Genomic DNA, 19,861 nt, shown 5'->3' with positions numbered 1-19,861 from the left:
CTCCAGAAACGAATGGAAATGCCATTATTTATTCCACCCCCCCCCAAAAAAAACATTTTTAAATAATGAAAAATAGCACTCCATAACATTGCACTTTGTAAAAACACAAAGGAAGAACGCAATTAAATAGAATGCAAAGCAATTCAATTCAGTCTGTTGTTTTGGAGAAGATAAAGAATATATGCCTCTCAGTATATCGTCTGTCTCCATGTGTTGCTCCACAATTTATATTCAAATATCCATTGCTTAAAGGGGAAACTCGAGGCAAAAAAAGCTCTTAGAAATAAGGTCTTTTGTGTGCCCGCACTAGTCTAAATACAGGATTCTAATGTACATTGCGTTCACGGAAATAGAATTAAGCAGCTTAAAATGTTCACTGCTGTCAGGGCGCTGCCATTTTGTCCTGTCAACATGACGTTTGTGCGCATCTTGACATAATTTTCAGTTGACAGCAGGGGGCGACGCTGTATGAAATGCCTGCCCCCTGAGATGGATCAAAACCAATGGAGTCACCTGTTTATTAATCACAATCCTGTTTAGACTCTGGGGGGGGGGGCACCTCAAATATATTTTTAGAAAGACAATTTTTGTCTTGAGTCCTCCTTTCTAAGGGTTATAAAACCTCAGCTGTCAACGCTAACTGTTAGCTTGCGAATGGGATTTTCCATTCTGTTAGCATTAAGCTAGTGGACTGATGTAAAACGCGGTTTTCATTTATTTTTTGGCAACTCTTTGTTTAATTTCAGAGTCAACTTGCACTGGGCGTGGCATGAAAGAGCTTGAAGCCGCATTATGCTCCTTTCGAGCGCTTGGTTGGCCTCGTTTCCTTCCAACTCGTGTGGCGTGTTTCGACCACTCTGTTGCTGCGGAGCTCTATCACACAGGCCCCGCTCCCAAAGTGACGATTGATCTTTTGAAAGTGACCGATGACGCCACAAATGTTACAATGCGCAAGTGGCCGCGGCGGGGAAGATTCATGTTTCATCCCGGCAAGCTGGCGATTAGCACATGACCGTGACATGCTAACAAAACATGCACATGGAACAAGGGGGAATTGAAAAAAAAAAGAAGAAACGACTGTATTGTTAGCAGCCAATGACAGGCTCTGTGTGTGTGTGTGTGTATGTGTGTGTGTGTGTGTGTGAGATGCTGCATGTCAGCACGTGATGACAAAGGGCCGTTCAGTATTCAGGTGCAATCAGCCGTGAGCTGCGCCCCTTAACATTTCTGTCCTCCCTCCTTCCCTTTACCTCTCACAACTTTCTCTGGGCCCCCTCCTTGGCTACTCTTCTATTCTTCCAACACCACCTCCCCCCCACCACCCTCGTCTCGCTTTTGTTCTTTTGTGCCGCTCTGACACATTCCTCACGCACGTCGAGAAGGGGAAAACCGAAAGGGAGAGGACCTCAAGCAGAAGACGAAAAAGAGTGCGAGCGTTGGAAGCTGGCGGGGTTTTTTTTTTTTTTGAACTCTCATTGTTGTGGCGTAAAGGATGTGCGAGTGAATCAGCGAAGAGGCAAAGATCAAAGAAGTGATGACCGTGAAGAAGAGGTTGAAGAAGGAGCGCCCAAGTGATGGAAAAAGAGACTCCTCTCTCTCTTTGTGGCAAAGCCAAAGGCGTTTGTCATTCGCCCGCTTGCTTCAGTTTACCTTCAAATGCTCTTTGCCGCCATCAAAAAAATATAATGGGGCTGTTTTTGCCCATTGTGACAAACGCCTGATACGCAATCTCTATTTACAACCCAAAATCTTCTTGTGTGTTGGGAAAGCCGACGACTCTCGAGTTATGACGCCGAAGGACTGCGACGTGAACACAGTGTAGCTAATATGAGAAACGTTTTGACTCACCAAAAAAAAAAAAAACTTTTAAGATTTAAAAAATCCTGAACTCTGAAGTGTTTGTGTGGGAAGAATTGCGTCTGTGAACTGCGTTGATTGCAGAGCCAGGGAAGACCCCGGACGCCGTCCCGTTGGCGTCTCTTGACTGAATGTTGGTGGATTACTTACTGGCCAGTGGAAATCCAGTGAATCAAGAATGGGAAACTCATTGTAATGGAATGACTTCACAAAGTTGCTTACGGTTGGGAAAGGAGAGCTGCCCTGTGACAAAGTGAAGCCTGTTCTCTCCAGGATAGCAGAAAATTGCTTGTCGGGGCAAATGTGTGTGTGCGTGTGTGTGTGCGCGTGTGTGTGTGGAGCTGTAACACGTTGCTGGAAAATAGTCAAGTTGAAACGCGGCGCTTAACCTTTTGAACGTTCTCATGAGGTCATGTTGCAAAATCAGAGTGGGGAGGGGGAAAAAACAAATATTTTGGAGCCTCGAATCGGCGCTCTTGCAAGGATAAAATGACACGTTCTTCCTCTCGTACGGAGTATCATTTCCTCTTTCCTGTCCTCTGTCTAATGTCACACAATTTCACCCTCCCAGAACCCGGCCAATCTTATCGGGCCCAAAATGAGAAATGACCTTGAGTATAGCCCATTCGTCCTCTGCAGTGGACGTTGTCCAACTCTCCATCCGCTTTGTCGTCAAAGCGTCGTCTGCGAGTGGAAGAAGCCCTCTGGCTGGAAATGGGAAGGAATTGCCTGCTGCTGAAGTTGAGTTGCATTCTTCACTTTATCGTGCAGATGACCTAAAAAAAAAGCCAACAACTTGAACCCACCTATACTGTCAACTCCTGGAAGTCATTATCAGTGGCCTTTTGGCCTCATAGGACAACCACCGGGCAAAATTTCCTGCCAGGCGACACAACCAAGCAAGGTTGAAAGACGCAATGTGTGTGCGCGCGTGCGTGTGTGCGTGTGTCTGATCTGAAAAATTGCAGCATCAGAGCTGCGACAATGACGGTGTCAGTTGAGGCAATTCGTCGAAGAATGCGTCTCAGTAAAGCATTCGAGTGAGCATCCGCGACTGTGCGTTGTCGCCACCCGTGGCGGGATGACCGTATCTTCCGCACTACAAGGCGCTTCGGAGTGTCAGGCGCACCTTTCATGAATGGTTTTAAAACGGTTTTCATATAAATGGCGCACCGAATTATAAGGCGCATGGAATAGAAGCTACAATAGTGGCAGCGGTTGCATTACGCATCCAGTAGAGGGAGCGACGCTAACGGGAATACAATACAATACAGCTTTATTTATATCGCGCTTTCACAACCGCTGAACCTGTAAAAAACAGAACATTTAAAATACGATGTCCAAGAAATCCGAATATTGATTGATATAGAAGGCGCATCGGATTAAAGGGGGAATTTTGGCTTTTGAGACAATTGAATGCTTTTAAGTGCGCCTTATTGTGCGGAAAATGTGTTCAACCCAGCAGTGCTCAGCTATATTAAGTCAGCTAACAATGTTTACGCGGGTGTGCCTTTGGGTAACTTACGCCGGTTGTACTTTGCAAAAAGCACATTGCACTTGAGCTGCTTTTATCAGGTCTGAAATGATCTCAAACTTTGGACCCTGTCCATCTTTTACGTGCTCTTTCCTCGCGCTCTTTTCTATGTGAGTCTACAATTTTTTTTTTTCTATTTCAGTCCAGATTCTCTGCCAGAAAAAAAAAAAAAAGAACAAATTCCATTTGGCAAGAAACATGAAGCAGATGCACTTCATTTGATTCACTGGGCCACCGGGATGCAAATAATTCATCTCTGTAGACAAACGCGGACCGCACACAAATCCGCAAATGGCACCGGGGACCTTGAATGGCTATTTTTGGACGTTGAGGGATCCCGTCTCGCCATGAGTGCACCTCTGCCGTGTGGAGAGACTGCATTACATAAGACAGCTTCGCATGCAGCCAGCAAGCCCCTCCCCCCCCACCTCACACGCCCAGACGGGAAATGTGCAACCTCAAGCGAAGACCTGACGACAGAAAGGTCCCACATCTGGAACTTTCGGGGTAGTTGGCAGCCAACCAGAAGCTTCCTCTTTCGCTCAGAGAAGGTATGAAAATGTTGCCGGTTTCCAACGTCTGGGTTTTTTTTTTTTGCTTTTATGTTGAGCGGAAACTCAGACAGCTGTTGGTGACTCGTGTAGAGCAGCAGTAGCAGCGAGCTGAAACAAAGTGCCGTTCTTGTAACAGGAGGCAGAGGGCTGTAAAAATCCGCCGTTTGTTCTGGCTTGACGTGAAAGAATTTGCTCCGCCGCAGGGGCTGCTGGTGGAATGGCCGCCGCGGTCTTGGCGTTGCTCGTGGCCGCCTGCGTCCTGTCGGCTCATCGGACGCGCGCGCACAACGAGGCTCCCTGCCAGAGATCCAAATGGAACAACGGCTATAACACGTTCGTCAAGCGCCACATCCGCTCGGGGCTGCCCGCCTCTCTGGATGTGAACGAGTGGAGGAACTACATCAAGAACAACGGTGGCTGCGACAGACCCACCCAATCCTTCCTGGACCCAAAAGACCTGGACAGGGTCAGGGCCGTGTGCTCCAGCGCAGGTGGCAAAACCTTCAAGGAGAACCTGTGCATCAGCCAGGAGCCTTTCTCCTTCGTCACGGTGAGGAGCGACCAGGGCACCTGCGGGATCAGGAACGTCGTCCGGGAAAGCAAACATCTGATCCTGGCCTGTGAGGTCCTGGAAAACCAGTGCGTGCCGGTCCATTTTGAGGGAAACCCCAAAAGCGCCAAGCCCAGCAACAATGCCAGAGGGTGCCAGGATCCCGACACGAAAGGGCACGCCCCGAACCTGAAAACAACATGGCTGTGGTTGCTGTCGGCCATGTTCGTTGTGGTGTGCCTGATTTGACCAATGGGATGAATCGCTGAAGATTTTGATTGTTTTATTCACATTTGGGACTGCCCCTTCAGCTGCTTTGAAATTTTTTTAATCATTAACCTCTCCGCCAAAAGTAGTACCTGATTAGCAACGTGACAAGAGTTTCCAAAAACGCCGAGCCCAGTTTCTTCAACTCGTGTACAAGGAAGCAAGAATTGTGACACTCCTGTGATTGGTTGTGGAAAAAAAGTAGTGGGGTTTTTTTTTTGTTTGTTTGTTTTTGTTTTTAATGTATTGCACATAAGTTAAAGAATGTACCTGAATAAGTTTTCAGAACAGTTTTTAAAAATTAACTGCAAGTGTATTGTTTGGAAAAAGTTTAATACTACTCAACTGGATAGGCAGTGATTATTTCATGGACCACCAGAGGGAGCTCACGTACCATTAGTGGTACTAATACTACACTGGAGACAATCTGGTTTAAAAAAAAAAAAACTCGATTTTTCAACGGATTTCTTTGACTGTTTTGTTTGGTTTGCAAATGAGGGACGCCATTTACCGATTGTCTTTCACTTCAAAATATTCTCTCAGGAAGCTGCTGCAGGCTAAAATTCCCGAAGCTTCTACAAGTCGACACGGCCGAGTTTCCGGGATGTTGCAAACGTCGTCACTTGCCCTAAAAACCCCACTTAAATTGTGCAAACGAGCATTACGGGTGAGAAAAGAAGTAGAACAGATCATGTTCTTCCTGATTTGACTTGTCATGGAAAATTTTAAAGCTAATTGAAATGCTTCTTTTTTTTTTTTTTTTTTTTTGGAAACCACTTGTCCCGTGACTAATCTTTTGAATGACATGCATGTGTCCTTTTGTTCGTGTGCTTTTTAGATGCAAAGGTTCATTCACATCAGAGTTGATGTCTTGAACGGAATGACAAATAAAAAGGGAAATTGGGTTTAAATCGGTTGATCAAATTGTCTTTTATTGTGTTAACTTCCGGGGGCGAGATCCGGCGCTTAGCTCGTGATATTGACTTTCTTCCAATCGCCAGCTTTCTTCGTCCGGCGCATTGCAGGTTAACTTGCTTGCTCGGCTGCTTAAATTGACATCCCTTCATTCAACAAACGGATCCTACTCTTCATTTTTGGGATGTATTGATTGATTCTTTATTGAAATATTGACGCATATTTCCGCCATGCCACGATAAATATGTTGAAAAAAATCACGTTTTGATGTGACGAGTTTCATTAGTTTGAAGTGCATTCAAAAAAAACGAAGAAGGAATTCCTTCATAGTTATTTTTGTGTCTTATAAATCAAAGTTATACGTCACGGCATTTATCTTGTACTTACACATGCATGTACCCATACACATCGCTCTATTTGGGTCCTAAGTTTGTAAGGACTCAAATGCTCCGCCTCAAACTTGACAGTGCCCATTAGCTACCACAAGATGGCGACAGAGATGAGAGATTTTTGTAAGAATGAAATGGGGGTCGGGGAGAAAGCAGGCCTCCCCGTTTCTTTTGCCTCCAAACTCCAACTTTGGATGTGAGCGTTGGATTCCCCCTACCCCCATCTTTTCGAGGCTTGTTTTCACCATTTCGACCAATTTCTCGTGGAAAATGTACTTTGAATGTTTAGAATTTTGGGGGTCTGTAAAAAAATTAATAAAATCAAGGGGCACACAGAGTTACTCACGTTGATCTGCTCACCATTTGTTTAGTAGTTTTCACAGAATAAAGAAATACTCTTCCTCAAGTAAATCCTGTATTTACAGAGCTGCTTTTGACTTTCACTTCAGTCGTGTTATTCGAAAATACCGGCATGCACTTTATTGCTACTCCACCCTCCTCTGCTTCTGACTGCCTGGCAGCCAGTTGAGGGTGCGGTGCGGGTGTTGCAGATAAGCAGTACAATGTAGAAAATGGATGCAAAAACCCCGTGGGCCATTTTTGCCTTGCGACATTTTGGAGGCTTTGCGTTGTGATTTATTTTACTGGTGGCATTGCGCAACCGAATGTGTGTGAGCGCTGTTGCTCATTGCTGGTGGTTCCACTTGAGTTTTTTTCTGGGAGGGGGTGCGGGGGGAGTTTTGCTAACGTCCTCGCTCAACTTTCCATTGTGGCACAGCGCATCATTAGATGTTGCCGCTTTGCTATCTGCCGGCGTTCCTCTCTGCTCATTATTCCTCATTAGCCTTAGTGTCGTGTCATTGCGTCGAAATTTTGGTCCCACGCAGGCCCGCGGCGGTGCTGAGGAAACGCAACGCGTCGATTGCTTGTTTTCCGCACAACGGAGACCGATGTCAGCGTAGCGCATTTAGACGCATCACGCACACAGTGGTGCCTGAAGGCTTACGAGTTTGTGAAGACTCAAGCTGTGGATTGGCCTACTTGTTGTTTTGAGATACAGGCGCCTCTTTGGCGGCAGGCAAGCGACTTGACTCGACTCACTCGATTTGACTCACACTTGACAACAAACAACAGTTTGGCAAATAGTGAACAATTCATCCCCCCCCCCCAAAAAAAAAAACTAGACTTTGAGTTTATGTTGTCACTCTCAAATGAAGCTTACTGTCAAACAACCACCTAGCCTCCGTTAGCTGAATGCTAACATACAATGGGAATCCCCGTAGGCAAACGGGCTAATAATTAACATCTATTGGGGAGTGTTGTTGCCCTTTAAATGATTAAAAATACTGCAACATCCATGCTTATTTCATGAGTCCATCTGTGGTGTTTTGCATTGCGTGTTCGAATTAAGCTAGCAAACACACGTAGCATATGTGTGTAGCTTGCTGTGAAGTTCGCTGCCAACATTTAGCGCTCCTGACTCCAATTGTGTGCAATTTAAGATTAAAAAAAATCGGCCCAGCGTCAGCTCGTATATGGAAATAAGTTGTGTCGTGTCACTCTTAAATTGATGTACCGCTGTAAATTCCTTCTGCTGTTCATGAAGGTGCCCCGTGTGTTACCCCGCATTGGCCGTACCTGACCTCTCATGTCACGGAGACGAGCAGACACATAAATATGTCACACAAGGTCAACTGTGGCTGCCAAGGAAGTAAAAGTGTAAAACAATTATAGAGGAAAAGCAAGAGGAGAATAAAAGAATGAGTGGCGAGTGAGAAGCGAGTCGACGGCGGGTGGGGGGCAATGGGTCGGCCAAACAGTAGCACGCAAGGAGCAGCACAATAAAAAGCAGCCGTGCACTTTTAATGAACTTAAGGAGTTTTCGGGAGAAACAACAGGACTGAACAGAATTTGAGGTGCCAACCATGAGAACGGGCGCTTTGGTTTCTTCTCAGCTTTTCCTCCTGTCCTTTTCCATTTCCCGTCTTCACCCGTTTGACCGCCATTATCTCAAGGAAACGTTTGGTGGCTCAACTGCTAAGACTCAACTGAATCCATCCTGACCTTGACATCATTTCACAGTCGAAAGTCGCTCTTCTGTTTCTTTCCCCACCCAACCTTTTTTTTTGGGGGGGGCGGGGGGGTTGAGGCACGGCACGCCACCCGACAAAAACAGAGGAGAAGCGGCAGTCAAACAGGCAAAAATGCATCTGCAAGCGGGTCAAGGCTGTACAAAAGACTTGTGGAATACTCGATGTGGTTTAACCAAATACGAGCATGAAGAAATAAATTTCAGGTCAATATTTCCAGATTTTCTGTTTTTATTTTTTTATTTTTTTGTGAGAAGGGCTGAACCTAGGAAGAGAATGCTCTTGAACCTGCTGACTTTTTTTCCCATGTTATCAAAAAAGACCAGCATGTTGTAAGCGGAAGGCTTAGTATGGAGCGCTTGCTCATTTGCGAATTTCTCATGACGTAGTGGTTGGGAGTCACTTCTCTACAGCGACTTCTAATAAACGAGGACGATAATTACAAACACAAAGTACAAAGGGGCTTTTCAGAGAGCAAAGGGTGGGGGGGGGAGCGGGTGGCTGTTCGGACAAAAGGAGTGTGGGTAATTGAGGCGCTTGAGTCATAGCCGCACGCGGCCCATGCTGAGCCGCTCTTCCCTTCTTCTTTCCGATAAATGGAAAGCAAATGTGAAAGTTGTAAATGTGGGAATTGGCTTTTCAATCACTGCTCACTTTTATTGCTGTACCAGTAAAATCTAAGAGCGCTTTTATATGGCAGCTCTTGAGTGGGAGTATGTGCAGGTGTGCTTACTTTTACACCTGAAAAACCGTCTGAAACTTTTGGAAGAAATACGCCTCTAAAGTCACACTCAAAATGTGGGTCGAACCCTCATTGCTGGCTGGCTAAGCTAACCAATTGTGAGACCAAAACAGCGGGTAATAAGAAAATCATCTTTGTGTTCATTGAGATTTTGTTGTACCCTACATCCTCATGGTATCAGTACAGTACTTGGTATTGATATCGGTGAATATTCAGGAGTGAATACATGTACTGGTATCAGTCTGAGAAATGAAAGTGGTATCGGGCCGATTCGTCGGCTCACCGGCCGATGGGGCGGCCAGGTAATGTTTGCGCAACTTCCTGGTTGAGGTCTCACAACAGCGGACGCTTTGAATGGCGATCATTTGAGGTACAGTATTTACAAATGACCACAGACCTCTTGGCAACCCCTGCTCTCCTTACATTTTGTTTGGAAGGCCAAAAGTGATTCAACAACCTGCCAGAGATTGACTTTTTCCTTTTACCTGGTTGTGTCTCCTTGATTTAACAAAAACCGCGGTCACAATCTTTCACCCATTCCTCACTCGTGAATCGCGACAAAGGGATTTTTAGTGGACATTTTGGGAGAACGATCTAAATCCACAAATTGAGAATCGCAATGTCTTGTTATGTCATGTGAGGTGGCTGAAACGCAAGCCAAGTGGTAACATGAAAATCGACACAGGCGAGATTTGCTCATCATTTTGTTGGGGCGGTTCTTAAAAAAAAACTTGACTCTTGATCAAAGCAAACAAGACGGTCAAAGCGCTTTTTAGGTTTAATTGTGTTGCGCCTGTTCAATATACGATTACAATTCAAAATGACAACACACAATTGCTAAGAGACCTTCTGCTGCACCGGAAGTCATATTTTGTTTTCGACTCGTATGTGCCGATTGGAGCGGGCCGGCCGTTGACGTTGCTGACTCCCGTTTTGCCTTCATGCTCAAATCCCTGAGCAGGCTAATAATACAAGAATACATCGGATATAGTATAGAAATGGAACACATCAACATTTCAGTCAGTGCAGTTCGTGCTTGTGCTTGAAGGCAGGATGGAGATGATGGAAAAATGGCTGAATCAAAAAAGAGGACCAAAAAAAAAAAAAAAACACTGTACAACGTATTTACACGAACAATTCACGCATGTCAGACGGCCGTAAAACACTTTGAAAACAAAAGGAGCCAGCAAAGTGACATATTTAAGTGCTTCGCGTGCAAACTCACGAGATGTTTGCCACCATCACTCCATGTAGGCGCTCATGACTTCATCCACGTTACTGTATTTCCTTCCTATACTTGCATTACAAAGCTGGATTTTCCTGTCATGGATGAGTTCCAACAGTTCTTTTTGTCCTGGAAAGTTGCGCGTCTGGCTAACTAAGGCTCGCTTTGAGGGAGCGATCGATTCTCTGCTTGAGAAGTGGAGTTAAGAACCATCTCTTGTTGTTTCTCTCTTGCTTTCTCGGTCTCCTTCATCCTGAAACGACAAAAAAAAAGCAAGGCTCAGTCCCTTCTTCGTGTCAGAGTAGTTTGACAGTTTGGCCACCAGAGGTCGCTCTTTGTCAAAGAATAGAAGGCTGCGCATGTGACGTGCTGTTACTGGAATGGACATTATTTCATGAAGAAAATGAGATGATTAGTTATTAGTGAACAGTCAGAAACTTGGAAAGAAAAGATTCGACAGTGCTTGTACATCAAGCTGTCATGACCAAAAAAAAAGAAAAAATAATATAGAATATATGTTTAATGAGGAAAAAGATGTCATGGTAAAGAAAATATTCCTGAGACCAAATGTTTTCTTTTTATGGGCTATGTCAGGAATGCCGCCAAACAATTCTAAAAGCAAAGGAAATCCCAGAGGAACTGCTTTAACCACCCGCAAAAGCCCGTAGTTTTGTTTGAAGGTGTAAGAAAGGGAAAAAAAATCATATAGTATGGCCCTGAAAGAATTTTATAAAAACTTAAATGACCCCTAGTTGGGGAAAAAAAGGGACCATGTTTGAACTTGATTGGTCAAAATCTGTAAATATCTGTCATTCATCCATTTAAAATAAGCAATGATGTAAAAATAAACCCTGTGATTCGCTGGCAACCAGTTCAGGGTGTACCCCGCCTATTGCCCGAAGACAACCGGGACAGGCTCCAGCACGCCCGCGACCCTTGTGAGGAAAAGCGGATTAGAAAATGGATGAATGGATGGATAAAAATAAACCAGATGCAAAAAGCCATTTTGCTAGTGAGTTTTTGGAACTGGAGTCAACAACTTGATTTTCTTCTAAACTACTGTACTCCTCTTTCTCACGTGGATGGATGAAAATCCTCCTGAACCGAAAGCATCTCGTATATCAAAAATAACGCGCGGTACATTTCCGAGATCTGACGTTGAAAACACAAAACAGTGGTGTGTGCGAAAGGCGCATTTGTCACTGGCTGGTGGCTAAGCTAAGCTAAGCCCGAAAGAGCCACGTTGTGCTGCCATTCGGTTTCAAGCTACCGTCGTTGGATTCGAAGTGGATTATATTCGCTGAAACTGTTGATGAACCTCATGTGATGCATGTATTTGGTTTTTGTTGACTAGCTTAACTACTAAATACAGTCATGATTGTGTACATGCTACAGACGTGCTTTATCATCCTCTCCGTTGTCAATGTTCTGCCGCCATTTTGTGGTTCATATGTGCCATTGCAAATGTCACAATGGACGAAACAACTTTTTTTTTTCTCCCTTTAGTCAAATGGACGTCGGAGTTCAGAAAATGGTGTGGTGATTTGGTCAATAGAAACGTCATCAGTTGGGTTTTATATGCTCATGGCTGGTGACTAGGCCAGAGTGTTCTCGGCCAAAAATTCAGCTCCTCTGCTCGCACTTTCTAAACAAACACTTGACAGATTGATTACCTCTGGGATTGTTCCATCACTATTGGAGGGATTAGCCAAAGAAGGTGAGTCAAAGTGAATGGTTGGTGAAAGCAAAGAGAGGTTTTAGATTGAAAAATGAATCATTTTGGGTGCTTCGCTCAACCTTTGCATTGGAGCTGGCCGGTTATTGGTAAGGACGTCCCAGCTAGAGGTCGAGCTGTCACGAGATCACAAGAAGACACAATCATAGAAAACACAAGACACGGTGACAAATAAAATCATTGACTTGATCAAAGAGCAACGTATGATTAGTCACGATTGATTGTGTTAGATTGGGGTCATGCAGGGGGATGAAGTTATCTGAAGGACAGGAGTTCCCAAAGATTGTCACCACAATTACATTCAGGTCGATGAACAATTTGGACATGGACACAATTCTCATTTTTTTGGCTGTAAACACCATCACAGTGGATTTGAGATGAAACCAACCAGATGGGCTTTGACGGCAGCCGGTCGGTCACCTTTAATTCGAAATCAGGTGGATGGGGTCGCAAGTAATCATAAAGCAAACTTTTACTTTTGAATACCGGATTTTCCGCACTATAAGGCGCACAGCGCGTCGACCTCACGGTGCAGAGGTCGTGGGTTCGATCCCGGCTCCAGCCTTCCCTGTGTGGAGTTTGCATGTTCTCCCCGTGCCTGGGTGGGTTTTCTCCGGGTACTCCGGTTTCCTCCCACATTCCAAAAACATGCACGGCAGGCTGATTGAACACCCCGCCTACTGCCCGAAGTCAGCTGGGATGGGCTCCAGGAAAATAAGGTACTTGGATGCAAATCCTTTGCGGTCGCATCGAGCCTGACGTGTGGAACGTGAGCAATGACATCAGCAGACGGTGGATTTCATCCCTGGAGATGTTCTGCCGGGCATTGACGACAACTGCCTTCACATCCTGCTTGTTGTCGCATTTTCTCTTCACTTTTTTTGTCTTCATCAAGTAAAATGCATGCTGAGTTGGACTCAGGTCAGGTGACGCGCTTGGCCAGCGCATCACGTTCTTTGCCTTCAGATACTCTTTGCTTGTTTTTTGTAGGATCCCTCGGATCATTGTCCATCTGCACTGTGAAGCACCTTCTGGCAAATGAGTTCTGAAGCATTTGGCTGAAGTTGAGCAGATTGCCCCGTGGTGGTGGTGAGAGCCAAAAAGGTGGGAATTGTGTCCGTATCCCAATATTTCTGGACCTGATCATCAGAGTGCAAAGAGAGTCACCCCCAGCAAGGACGCTTTGGGAACACGGAGGACGACAGCGCAAAGGTGCAATCAGCTTTTGAAGCCATTTTGATTCAAACCTGCTCACCTTCGGCGCGTCTTTTCTATCAAACCGGTAATTAGGCGAGCCACTCGTAAGTATCGGGCACGTTATTGCAGCAGAGCAAAGAGGATCAGATTATCTCCAGCGCTAATCTCACGCTCACTTTCTCTTATTTTTCACTTTCATGTTTAAATCCCACCAAGCCGATTACATATTGACTGAATTTATTTATTCGAGCCCGACCAACAAAAATAAATAAATAAATAAATAAAAATCGCCGACTGAATTTATTTATTCGAGCCCGACCAACAAAAAAAAATAAATAAATAAAAATCGCTGCCTCTGGTACCACTTGATGGATTGCATAGTGCATTTCACTTGGATTGCACTCGGCGCACGCAGGTGCAAACGTCAACGTCGGTGAAACGCACGTTATCGGAAAGTAGCTTAGCCGAATGGAATGCAGCCGTCATTAGTGTGAGAGATTCCTCGTGCTGCAGCTTGGACAGGTCAAAAGTCTGTTGACCGTTCTGCAAGCACCGAATAAACACAATGACTAAATAACATGTCCGTAATTAACCAACAGGCAAGACATCACGCAGGTATTGTGGATTTCGCTGGCGCCTCATTTTCATCGACCGCATAAGGGCGGGTCTTCCAAAACAGTCCCCAGAATTTGGATAGATGCTGAGTCTGAAATTTTCATCCTCTTCAGGTTGGGATCTAATTGTAGAAATATTCACAGTTCCCTGAGTACAGTGGTGCCTTGAGATCCAAGTTGAATGAATTGTAGCGCTCCATAATATTGTAATTTACGTCATCGACTCGAATTAAAGAGAATAACAGTTGTTGTCACACTGCATCAAATATGTGGCCCTTGCCATGTGGGTGCTGTATGAGGCAAATTCCTGTTCATTGAGAAGTCTCAGCTCCTCTCTCGGGTCATCAGTATGGCACTAATATATTAGTTGTTGTACGCAGAGGATAAAGAATTCATGAGAGTGATTACTCTTATATCAAGCTGCGAAAGCACCACAACATAGAGGCTAATTATCATTAGCATTTGGATAGCTATGTGGTTGATTTTAACACACAACGCGTCATCCTCTTTGTTTTGTTTCATTTTTTGAGTAAACTTTAGGTGGGAGTGGCTACAATCTGCTTGAAGCCTCTTTTTTTGAAGAAGTTGTTCCGTATTTGCTGAAATGCTTCTTATTGTGAAGTGACTTGAACGGAGTTGACCGCCATCTCAGCGTGCCCGTATCTCAAGTTTATTCCAAGCTGAGCGACGGCTCGTTTCTCGAAAGACTCCGACCCGGAGTCACTTGTATCTCAAGGCAGCGCCGTCCATTTTCTGATTCCACCGCTTGTAGAAGAGCGCTGAAAGATCTCTCTCGGCCCAAAAGGGAAGGTTACAAACGGGACCGTTAATGTCAAGGGTTGAGCGCCACCTGTTTACCGCGGCCGTTTCACGGTGGAGGAGAGCGCAAAATCTGCCAAGAGACGGAAGGAGAGTTAACGCGGTCGCAGCACAACCACGACAAACTGCCTCGCTTGCCATTTTTCAGGAGCGATCCGGCACCGGCAATGCATCTTACCGTACGGTCTTGACGATAAACCGGACAATGACGGCAAGGCCCACGCAGCCGCACATGATGCCGATCACGATGGCGGTGACCTCACCTGTGGAGGGCAAGGCGTTCAAACCCCCAAGTGGGGAGAAGCACGACGCGCAACAAGGTGGGCCTTACCTGAAGAGAGCTCCTTGCCCGACTCTGCAACAGGCAAAGACGAGACGGAATCGTTAGTTTTTGCGACGGACGGACTGACGGACGGTTTCAGGACTTCCAGTTCAATCATTCGCCACAACGAGCACTTTGCACAAATCCTTTCTCTCGTTGCCTTTGTCTACAACTCGGTCCCCCTCTTTCACTTGTCCTCCTTTTTCCCCCCCTCTGCTTTCCTCAGTTGGGAAAACAATGAAGTCAGTGTTTCGCTTGCGCAAAATCCCGTCTTTTTTTTTCTCATCAGCTCGCAAACAAACACGGCTCTTCTTGCCGGCTTTTCCAACCACTCCTCATCTCTTTTCATATTTCCCGCATTTCTCGCCACGTTGCACTTTTTTTCTCCCCATGTAGTGCTAATTGTGCACTTTGGTTTACATGCCCCCCCACTGTCAAGTAACAGTCGTCTCTTTCGCAAACAGATCCTGCAAAAATTGGCTCATAAAAAAAAATCCCCACAAAAATCATGTGACTGGGACTCAAGTTAACAACAAGTTAAACGTGCAGCGAAATGGCCCGCTAACGAGCTGATTTTATCACCTGCAGTGAAGGAGGCAAAGACGACCCTGTGGTTCAGCGGCTGCGTGGCGCGATAGTTGTCCTGCAGCAACATCCGCTCGGGATCTCCCGCTTGGCTGGAGTACAGGATGGTCTCCATCTTCAGCAGCTGCGGAGGACACATCGTGGAATTAATGCAACTTCCTGATACACAACAACAAGAAAAAAGTAAGTTGCTTTATTTCGTGGCTGTCCACTGGAATGCATGTAACACCAAATTTTTGTCAAATTTTTATTTGGGGGGAGAAAAGAAATTGGTGTACTATACAGTGCATGTAGGTCAACTTTTTTTTACTGTATTCTGCTAGTATCCTGCTGGCTGGTAATTATTTTATGTATGGTATCTAGATTTGTAAACGTGATGTGTTGGAAGTTGTTTTGCAGCTTCAAAAAAAAAAAAAAAGGTCTTACATGCAACGTAGATGATCTGCGCTAAGTGGCTAGAGCTGTGCCCAGTGGCACTAAATTTTAGAATATGCAACGGGACAATAAAAGAAAAATATTTGCAAACTGGTAATGGCTGAAAATTCATTTTGAATCTGTTGCGATTGAAAAATGCCCGACGAGAAGTTTAGTTGCAAGTACATGCAGTTGTCAGCCCCACCTGAGCCTTTGAGATTTGAACCCTCTCGTGGAACACAGTCCACATGACGCTCTGGTAGCAGGGCGGCGTCGTCAGTGAGCCGTTGTAGCGATAGTAGCGTCCCAGATCTTTGGGGAGTAGCGACTGCACGTCAAAGGCTGGGATCAACACTTTCTGGTCTTTTGGTAGAAAAGCCCAGAAAAATCATAATGCGATTAGAATCAAGACATTCGCCACAAGCTATCCGTAAACAGCAAAAAAAAAAAAAGAAATATATGTATGAGACAGAAATGTTTTTTCATTCCAAACTCATCTTACAACATTGCCCGTACAAATAGGGACATGTCAACGCACGTGAATATATATTCTTTATCCTGTGCATAGATTCATTAACATAAGTGCCGTACTGAGAAGCTGAGAAAGGAGCTGATCCTCTAGTTCAGTCTATTCCTATATCTGTCCAAGGCATGCCCACCAGAATGAGCAGGCAGCACAAGTGAAGGAGGAAGTGTGACAACAACTGTCTCATATTTCTTATTTTTGTCTTTCCTGTCTGTTTTGAAAAACAATCAACATTAAGGAATACTGGTTTTCTGATGGATTAGACATCACAGAATTAGAAATTCAATTTGCATCTCGGCACCACCTGCCATTTGGCGGACTTACTTGCATGTCTGATGCGGCTCAGGAAGTTGATGATGTTGTCGAAGTGCGGGTTGGTCTCCTCACCTATCTGCAGAAGATCACGGCAACCAATAGAAAAAAGTAAGTTGCTTTATTTCGTGGCTGTCCACTGGAATGCATGTAACACCAAATTTTTGTCAAATTTTTATTTGGGGGGAGAAAAGAAATTGGTGTACTATACAGTGCATGTAGGTCAACTTTTTTTTACTGTATTCTGCTAGTATCCTGCTGGCTGGTAATTATTTTATGTATGGTATCTAGATTTGTAAACGTGATGTGTTGGAAGTTGTTTTGCAGCTTCAAAAAAAAAAAAAAGGTCTTACATGCAACGTAGATGATCTGCGCTAAGTGGCTAGAGCTGTGCCCAGTGGCACTAAATTTTAGAATATGCAACGGGACAATAAAAGAAAAATATTTGCAAACTGGTAATGGCTGAAAATTCATTTTGAATCTGTTGCGATTGAAAAATGCCCGAAGAGAAGTTTAGTTGCAAGTACATGCAGTTGTCAGCCCCACCTGAGCCTTTGAGATTTGAACCCTCTCGTGGAACACAGTCCACATGACGCTCTGGTAGCAGGGCGGCGTCGTCAGTGAGCCGTTGTAGCGATAGTAGCGTCCCAGATCTTTGGGGAGTAGCGACTGCACGTCAAAGGCTGGGATCAACACTTTCTGGTCTTTTGGTAGAAAAGCCCAGAAAAATCATAATGCGATTAGAATCAAGACATTCGCCACAAGCTATGCGAAAACAGCAAAAAAAAAAAAAAGAAGAAATATATGTATGAGACCGAAATGTGTTTTCATTCCAAACTCATCTTACAACATTGCCCTTACAAATAGGGACATGTCGCACGTGAATATATATTCTTTATCCTGTGCATGGATTCATTAATATAAGTGCCGTACTGAGAAGCTGAAAAAGGAGCTGATCCTCCAGTACAGTCTATTCCTATGTCTGGCCAAGGCATGCCCACCACAAGTGAAGGAGAAAGTGTGACAACTGTCTCATATATCTTATTTTTGTCTTTACTGTCTGTTTTGAAAAAAAAAAATCAACATTAAGGGATACTGTTTTTCTTATGAATAAGACATCACAGAATTCGAAATTCAACTTCATCTCGGCACCACCTGCCACATGGTGGACTTACTTGCATGTCTGATGCGGCTCAGGAAGTTGATGATGTTGTCGAAGTGCGGGTTGGTCTCCTCACCTATCTGCAGAAGATCACGGCAACCAATCAGAACTCACATCCAATTTGCATCAACGTGCTCAGCGTGGCTTGGACATTACCACGATGAGAATTCCCAAGACAGCCAGGCCGTCCCTTTGCGCCATGGCGGCGGACGCGTTGGGGTAGAGCTCGGAGTTGTAGTGCACCACGTGCAGCTGCAAACAGGATGCGAGAGCACCGGTTGGTCAGCTCTCCATTTTCATGCCGCTGTATCGGGCTCCTGACAGCCCAGGCTTGGAAACGGGCTTGATTTGTGCCGCCTTTCATTCAATTTGCAACATTTGCATGTGTGAGCACCACCTGCTCACCACGGAGGGAAGTGAAGTCGTCCGTTTTCTCTCTTCCTTTAATCCCCCCCCCCAACCCCCCCTTTTTTTTCGAAGGGGCAAAATTGTGCTCTTAATATATTTCATTTTTGATCATACATTTTTCAATGAAGACTTGATATAAAAGATCGACCATCCTAAGCCAGCAAAGGCTTTGAAGCAAAAAATAAAAACTAAAAGATCCACACACACACACACACACACACACACACACACACACACACACACACAAATAGGTTTCCTCACATAGAAATAAAGAACAGCATCAGATCCAGTGGAAGCACAAGTAAGACATGTCTGCCATCTAGTGATGATTGCTGACATTACAACTTAAAACTATGGCGGGGGGGACTTAATCGAGGGACCACTCAAGTGTTCCGTGGGCCGGTATTTGGACATCCGTGGAGTAAGAAGTATTGAAGTCGGGTATTTCGATTTCTTCAGCATTGTGGTTTGTCACATTTGACATCCCAATTACTCGGAGTGAAAAACTCCATCATAGTGGCTGGAATCCCAATGATTCACTCCTGTATTGTAACGTAAGTGATCAGATGGCTCATTGAAGTAGAATAAAAAAATAAATTTAAAAAATTTAAAAAAGAACGTTCCCTCCTGTCAGTGGCGATGGCGTTCTACCGTTTCACGCGTACCTCTGCTTCTGCGCTCTGGCCGTTGATGGTGTGTTCACTGCCTCCGGAACTGGGGCCGCCGCTGCCCCAGTGAAGGTGCATCTGCACGGCCGAGAAGAGCCACGGGAGACCGCCCAGGGTCATCCAGTCCGGCAGTTCGATAACAGCTGCGGGGGGGGGGGGTGCAAATTATTTCATTGGACTTTACTTCACGGCTAGGAAAAAAAAAAAAAAAAAGCAAGCGTTGCCATGGTTACCCGTGTGTCCATTATTGTAGAGCGTGAAGGGTCTGTTGCCGTGCTGACCGTAGCCCAGCGGGGTGAGCGGGGTCAGCCTGGCGTCATATTTAGTTTGGGTGGTCACCACGTCAACGGGAGATTGCGAGGAACCACCGCACTCGGGAAAATGTTCCGACCACTCCGACTGACCCACCATGCCTTCATTAGGGAACAGTAGCTTCGTTAATTCAATCTCAGCTCCAGTCTCGATAGTCCATAGTTCGACCTTAATGGGCTGCAATTTACAACAAAATAAGACGTGAGAATATGCAGTGTGTCGAAAACCTAATGGAGGGATTTAAAGAATAGGTCTGCGCCCACCCAGGGCAAGCATTCAGAGGAGTTGTAAGAAATCATTTGGGGCGTGCTGCCTAAAATCCAACAATCATGTTTTAATAGTCCAAAACTATATTTACTTCATAACGGGACAATTTTTAAACATGAAGCTCATCTCTCAACTTCAAATCTTGGGATCAACAGCATTTTGCTTTGAATGTCTTTTATTTTCCGGCCCTCATCCATTTGTCTACTTTTGAAGAGATTATCCATAGACGCAAACCAAGTACTGTCGCTAAAGGGTTAGCATGTCCGCCAACGCCTCCCCCCCTCCCAACCAACCACCCCCACCTCCATCTTGCAACCATCCGTGATGTAAACAAGCACCACCACCCGCGCCCCCTTTCCAACCACGTTGCACTTCTAATCATTCCCCTCTTTGCTGC

The 19,861-nt window shown here is 45.1% G+C and overlaps 1 protein-coding gene across 1 annotated transcript in view; it reads right to left on the bottom strand.

Moving 5' to 3' along the window:
- Positions 1–9,654: 9,654 nt before the first annotated feature.
- The window catches only part of ca14 (carbonic anhydrase XIV), a 13,767-nt gene continuing 3,560 nt past the window's right edge, over positions 9,655–19,861 (bottom strand). Inside the window, exons 3-13 of the mRNA XM_019881577.1 lie at positions 19,119–19,298; positions 18,883–19,028; positions 17,966–18,061; positions 17,823–17,889; positions 17,194–17,351; positions 15,393–15,519; positions 14,820–14,843; positions 14,667–14,751; positions 14,520–14,561; positions 11,921–11,974; positions 9,655–10,376 (exon numbers count right to left, since the gene is read on the bottom strand). Of these exons, the coding sequence (XP_019737136.1) occupies positions 10,277–10,376; positions 11,921–11,974; positions 14,520–14,561; positions 14,667–14,751; positions 14,820–14,843; positions 15,393–15,519; positions 17,194–17,351; positions 17,823–17,889; positions 17,966–18,061; positions 18,883–19,028; positions 19,119–19,298 (1,079 nt within the window). The 3' untranslated portion in view covers positions 9,655–10,276. The remainder of the gene's footprint in view (positions 10,377–11,920; positions 11,975–14,519; positions 14,562–14,666; positions 14,752–14,819; positions 14,844–15,392; positions 15,520–17,193; positions 17,352–17,822; positions 17,890–17,965; positions 18,062–18,882; positions 19,029–19,118; positions 19,299–19,861) is intronic.

Source organism: Hippocampus comes, unplaced genomic scaffold (assembly GCF_001891065.2).
Source record: "Hippocampus comes isolate QL1 unplaced genomic scaffold, H_comes_QL1_v1.1 scaffold227, whole genome shotgun sequence".
NCBI classification, from domain to species: Eukaryota; Metazoa; Chordata; class Actinopteri; order Syngnathiformes; family Syngnathidae; genus Hippocampus; species Hippocampus comes.
Note: the sequence above shows the minus strand (reverse complement) of the source record. Positions and strands in the feature narration are given on the sequence as shown.